This window comes from Bombina bombina, chromosome 5 (assembly GCF_027579735.1).
Source record: "Bombina bombina isolate aBomBom1 chromosome 5, aBomBom1.pri, whole genome shotgun sequence".
Taxonomy (NCBI): domain Eukaryota; kingdom Metazoa; phylum Chordata; class Amphibia; order Anura; family Bombinatoridae; genus Bombina; species Bombina bombina.
Genome location: NC_069503.1, coordinates 829,383,454 through 829,390,235, shown reverse-complemented (window position 1 = coordinate 829,390,235; position 6,782 = coordinate 829,383,454). Strand labels below are relative to the sequence as shown.

Below are 6,782 nucleotides of genomic sequence, written 5' to 3'. Positions count from 1 at the left end.
AAAACGTTTTAAAATAAAACCGTTACTGTCACTTTAAATTTTAAACTGAACACACTTTATTACTGCAATTGCGAAAAAACATGAAGGAATTGTACAAAATTCACCAAATTTTCACCACAGTGTCTTAAAGCCTTAAAAGTATTGCACAGCAAATTTGGAAGCTTTAACCCTTAAAATAACGGAACCGGAGCCGTTTTAACACTTTAACCCCTTTACAGTCCCTGGTATCTGCTTTGCTGAGACCCAACCAAGCCCAAAGGGGAATACGATACCAAATGACCCTTCAGAAAGTCTTTTCTAAGTATCAGAGCTCCTCTCACATGCGACTGCATGCCATGCCTCTCAAAAACAAGTGCGCCACACCGGCGCGAAAATGAGACTCTGCTTATGCTTTGGGAAAGCCCCAGAGAAATAAGGTGTCTAATACAGTGCCTGCCGATATTATAATATCAATAAACCCAGATAAAATGATTCCTCAAAGCTAAATATGTTTTAAAACTGAATCGATTTAGCCCAGAAAAGTCTACAATCTTAATAAGCCCTTGTAAAGCCCTTATTTACCATCGTAATAAACATGGCTTACCGGATCCCATAGGGAAAAATGACAGCTTCCAGCATTACATCGTCTTGTTAGAATGTGTCATACCTCAAGCAGCAAGAGACTGCACACTGTTCCCCCAACTGAAGTTAATTGCTCTCAACAGTCCTGTGTGGAACAGCCATGGATTTTAGTTACGGTGCTAAAATCATTTTCCTCATACAAACAGAAATCTTCATCTCTTTTCTGTTTCTGAGTAAATAGTACATACCAGCACTATTTTAAAATAACAAACTCTTGATTGAATAATAAAAACTACAGTTAAACACTAAAAAACTCTAAGCCATCTCCGTGGAGATGTTGCCTGTACAACGGCAAAGAGAATGACTGGGGTAGGCGGAGCCTAGGAGGGATCATGTGACCAGCTTTGCTGGGCTCTTTGCCATTTCCTGTTGGGGAAGAGAATATCCCACAAGTAAGGATGACGCCGTGGACCGGACACACCTATGTTGGAGAAAGTTACATAACAATATGGCAGTGTCCAGTGTAAAGATGCAGAGCTTCTCTATCTTATGATTGTAAGGGTTTAAAATAAGATAACTTTCAAGACAGCTGCAGGCACAGGAGGAAAACAATAGTTGTTTAACATCCTTTTAATCTAGACCATACATTCATATATACATATATCAGACAATTTAGGAGGGACAGTAAACAGCTTAAGATTTTAATAGAAAATGTTTAGTTGTGTGAAGCAAAACAATTTTAGAATTTGCTTTTATTATCTCTTTTGCCTCCTTATTATGTAATTTAGCTCTACAAATTGTAGATTTCCTAATTCTTAGAAATTAAAATGCACCCTGCAGACTTCTCAAGGCTAACCCGCTACATATCTTAAGTGGCTTAAGCAGATAAGTATAATGCAGTTTATAGTAACATAACAAATGAGACTTAGCTGATGTGTTACTCTACAGCAAGACAACAGAAATGTTTTGGAATAAAGTTGTGTGTGTCCCTAAAAGGGACAGTCTATACCAGAATTTTTATTGTTTTAAAAGATAGATAATCCCTTTATTACCCATTTCCCAGTTTTGCATAACCAACACAGTTATATTAATATACTTTTAACCTCTGTGATTATCTTGTATCTAAGCCTCTGCAAATTGCCCCTTTTTTCAGTTCTTTTGACAGACTTGCAGTCTAGCCAATTAGTGCCTGCTCCCAGATAACTTCTCGTGCACGAGCACAGTGTTATCTATATGAAATAGGTGAACTAACACCCTCTAGTGGTGAAAAACTGTTAAAATGCAATCTGAAAGAGGTGGGCTTCAAGGTCTAAGACATAAGCACATGAACCTCCTAGGTTAAGCTTTCAACTAAGAATACCAAGAGAACAAAGCAAAATTGGTAATAAAAGTAAATTGGAAAATTGTTTAAAATTGCATGCTCTATCTGAATCATGAAAGTTTATTTTGGCCTAGACTGTCCATTTAATATATGTAATCTGCTTTACTTCAGTATTTTAAGGGTATAATATTAAATTTTTCACAGATGTTTTTTTTTTATATATACTTGTTGGCAGATGTAAATAACCGACAAAACATATTTACTTGGATCTGTTCCTTTAATTTTAGAAAGAAAAAAACAAAGAAACAAAAAAACATTGCTCCAAAAATCAAAATAGTACAAGACTGAATTGTTAACACATAAACAGTAGGTCATTTCTTCATTAAAATGTTTATTTCAATTTACATTAAAGCAATTTTAGTACAGCAATTCTGTCTCTGAAATCTGTAAAACAGGTTTATAAAATTATTATTACAAATGGCAAACTCTCTGCATAACTAACGACATCTTGATAAATAACCAAAGAGATCTTTTTCGTCTGTAAATTTAACAATGGCTTTATGCATCATGGAATATTTATTGCAGTTAATAATGTCTGTATGCGGAATAGTTAATCTGGGACACAAGTAAACATCAATGTAGATATAAAATTAAAAAAAAATCTGTTTCTTTTTACACATATTTAATGGAAAATATCAACAAAGAAGAAAATGAGGAAAAGAAAAATCATAAATCAACACCTGAGGCCATTGTCTTTCATGAAACTTAATAATTTTATATTGTGACTGCAAAATGGCAAAAAATGTGACAAATTATCTTTTCATCCAAGAGGGAAATATATATTGCACTGCAATTTTATTTAGATGTTTATCAGAACATAAGGCAGTGGCACAGATCAATCTCTTTCATATTACCTACATGGTTAACCTTTCTGTGCCAGAATCAATTGCAGTAATGGAGTATTATAGTCTTTTTTTGTTGCTAGGATTTTTTCACTCTAAAACATATCTGAAGAAAAGGAAAGAAATGTTTATTGTGTATTATACATAGTTATCCACTTTGCTTGCCTATTTGAATTTGCCCTTTTCCAAGTGTTTTGTCCGTTCAGAAATCTCAAGGGGAACAAAGTAATCCATGTGCTGGAATTTGAGAACCTCGTTTCCCCAGCTGGTCCACCTTGGCTGCAGGTTACGGGCAAACAGCTCCAAACACTCAGCATTTGGTTTGACATATTCTTTCAATACCTCTGTTCGAAATATAAGAAAAACAAAGAAAAGGACAGTGATGAAGAAGAACAAAAATCAATCTTCTTTCAGCTATTGGGAGATGAAAAAGTGGAGTATTTCATTAAAAAGAAGACAGCAAATTAATTTCAAGGATTTCATCAACAGCCTTTGCTATTTATAGGCAGGAAATCATTTGAAATAAGCGCCCTTGAGATTGTGAACAATACAGTCATAGGCTTCAATAGGTCTGATTTATCGGTTTTCATTTAGAGACAGGGAATGAGGATTTCACCGCCTACACAGGTGACTTTTCAATTTTTCAATAGAGTCATCATAGAACTCACAAGAAAGAAGTGACAATGTTTCAATATTTGCTGGATGATGGGAACAAAACACCACTGTGAAGGACAGTACAATTAGTACAGAGCGATCAGGTTAAAGTCTGAGGACAATGATTCTGAGGAATACAAAGATAAAAAAAAAATCTTATGAGTCAGGAACCTTGCACGGCGCTGTGCTGCAGTAAGTGCAGGATCCTATTCAAGTATTTTTACTATACAGAACAGTAACTTCTTTGGAGCACTAAGAGACATGCTGCTGTTTTGAAATACAGTACTGAAATCATTTCAGCTGGATAGCATTGATAAGTGCTAAACAACTGATACACTGTTCTTCTATTTGGACAGCTGTGTTAGTATTCCAGCCCTGAGCTTGACCTTTCCAGCAGACAGAGATATCACTTCACTGATTCTTAACTAAAGGTGTATCCTCGTCAGTAATCAATGAAAAGGAAGATGTTATAGATGTGCAGAGATGTGATATTGCTAAGCTATTAAAGCCATAGCTCTGCTATAGAACACACACTTGGTTAAAATGCCTTTAAGTTTCAAGAAAAAGATTCAATTCAATGTAAACACTTCAGTGGCATTAGGTGGATAAAGGATATTTTATGTCAGATATCAGCACATATATCATATATCTTCTATATTTTAAAATTCAAAACAAAACAATTGAAATAGTTTTATATAATTCTGCAAAGCAAAATAAAAACACTCTCTACCAGGAGAATAAATCTAAGAATTGTTTTTGATATATTGATATATATCACTTATATACATAAACATATATAACAGCAGAGCAAATTGTGAAACAAAAATATTTTACAAATGTTAGGTTACTAATTATTAACAGCACCAGTAGAGAAAAATAAAGTATTGTATCGGAATTGAATGAAGATGTAAATAAATGTCTAAATTAAGTCAATTAACTTATTTTTCTGTGTATGTTTAAGAAATCATAAATATAATTCACTTTACAAAGGAGTTTCAGTTTGGCAGACAAGGATGTAAATATTCACCCTGGAGTGAAGCTTACTGGCAAAATCATTGCCAAGCTATTCAAAGGAAAGGTTAGATCAGATCAGGGGAGACTTTTGAGGAGCGCTTGGGGAAAGGGGTGGTGCAGCTTTAAAAGTTATAAATAGTTTTAAAGTGGCTCCCTTAACAGAAAATCAGGTATACTAAAGTACCAGATTTTAACATTTCTTTTCTCTCATGATCTATTCACAAGTTAATGACTATTCTGTAAAGTTTAGTTTCCAAGCAGTACAAAATAATACTGATTATTTTCAGAATTTGAATGTATTCTCTAGAGATACTGTATCAGGTTCTGCTTGCCCTGAGTTAAAACAGGGTCAAACTTTATTAAATTCTGTACTCTGCAAATCAAAAGTGGATTTGCAAAGCAGTAACATCTCATATAGCTGTAGACTGTTTGAAAAGGCTTGTAACCATGGATACAAAGTTTTAAAAGTACAATGCACAGAGCAGCTGCCAAAGAGTTATATGTATGCAAACGTCAACATTAATATGGCCTTGTATTACCGAAGAGCACTTTCAAATTGAACTGAATACAAAAACAAGCCTGAATAATAGAAATCCCATGTACTGTACATTCTAGATTCTGAAGGCCATGACTCCCCCAAGTTCAACATATATTCAGAAGAATAAATGCCTACAAATAAGCAGTGTGTTTCATAATAGGCTCATTTAGCAATAGTATTTAAATCATTAAACTAATTAATTGTTAAGCTAATATATAGGGTATGTAAGATGTGGGTTCACTAACAGAACTACTCATAAAGATGTAGTGCAGATTAAATTAAAATAATTTCAATGGTGATGTAATTACCTAGAAATGTGCACCCCCCAAAATGTATTTATTTATTTTGGGGACACGGAAAAACATTTTGAGAGACATGACCATTTTCAAAGATTAAATGAGTGTACTGCATAATATTGTTACATTTATATAATATTTATAAACAAGGTTACACAAGGTGTGTTACGTGTTAGTTTTATACCTATAATTTGTGTAGGTTATTTACACACATGAGTTACAGACATTGAATAATTGATTTACTGTTAAAACATATCCTCATGTAGATTATTTGTGTAAATTAGTTCAATCACGTGACAGTTGCATACTTTGAATAAATGATTTACTGTTACAGTATATAATTACAGATGGCCCTCGTTTTACAACGGTTCAATTTACACCGTTTCAGAATAACAACCTTTTTTTCCAGTCATGTGACTGCTATTGAAAAGCATTGAGAAGCAGTGCATTTATTAAAATAGCCAGTAGGTGGAGCTGCCCGCTTGTGTTGCAGCAAAGCCAAGCAAGCTGAGATTAATCAGTTTAACCAGACCTGAGCTATTGAGCAGATTTCAAAGGAACAAGATCTTCCTGTCTATAAATCAGTCCAGATTGGAATGCATAGAAAGAACTGTTTGCAGAAAAATGCAAGTGAAGTCTGTGTTGTGTGATTATTTTATTAGGTTTATAATGCTGTTTAGCAAATGTTTTTGTGCATTTAACTTAGTTTAATTATATATTCTGTGTGTGTGATTATTTTATTAGGTTTATAATGCTGTTTAGCATTTAAAGTCTTCATTTCAAAGCTTTAAAAATAATGTATTAGGTGTTACTTATGACAATTTTGAGAGGGGCCTGGAACCTAACTTCCTCACTTCCCATTGACTTACATTATAAACTGGGTTTCAATTTACAACGGTTTCGATTTACAACCATTCCTTCTGGAACCTAACCCCGGCGTTAACTGAGGGCTACCTGTATAATATAATAAATTATGATCTGCTTATACAAATAACATGCATATATAGACAAAGGGATTGCCACAGGTTGAAAGCTGTTGTTGCCCCTACAGCCCCTTTGTAACTTGCCAATTTTACATGCTGCATGCGTCCGTGGAATCCAGTGATGCATATGTTATACAAATAATATTATGAAGTGTAGAGGGGGGCAACATGCATTATGATACATGAACTAGATTCATCTACACTCAGGGCTACTAGCAGATTACTATTGGGCTTTTCTGCCATTGATATAAATAGTTCTGTTACATGGCCTAACACATGATATATCATGCACTGGAAAGGAAAACCACTAGCAACAATAATTACATCAGCAACACATGTACTTGTTAAATATTTGCATGTGTGTTTTCTTAGGAAATTGTGGCTGCATAAAATGGAACAGAATGAGGGACTAAACCACAACTCTGCATGTGGGACTTTGAAAGACTGATTGCCTGTGTAAAGTATCTCATCTTGCAGTTATGTCTCACTATGCCAAAGCTAACAAGGTTGTCT

At 34.3% G+C, this 6,782-nt stretch overlaps 1 protein-coding gene across 1 annotated transcript in view; it reads right to left on the bottom strand.

Annotated features, from left to right (window-relative positions):
* Positions 1-2,140: 2,140 nt before the first annotated feature.
* Positions 2,141-6,782, bottom strand: part of METTL4 (methyltransferase 4, N6-adenosine) — a 380,380-nt gene continuing 375,738 nt past the window's right edge. Inside the window, 1 exon segment of the mRNA XM_053714956.1 lies at positions 2,141-3,128. Coding sequence (XP_053570931.1) covers positions 2,950-3,128 — 179 coding nt within the window. The 3' untranslated portion in view covers positions 2,141-2,949.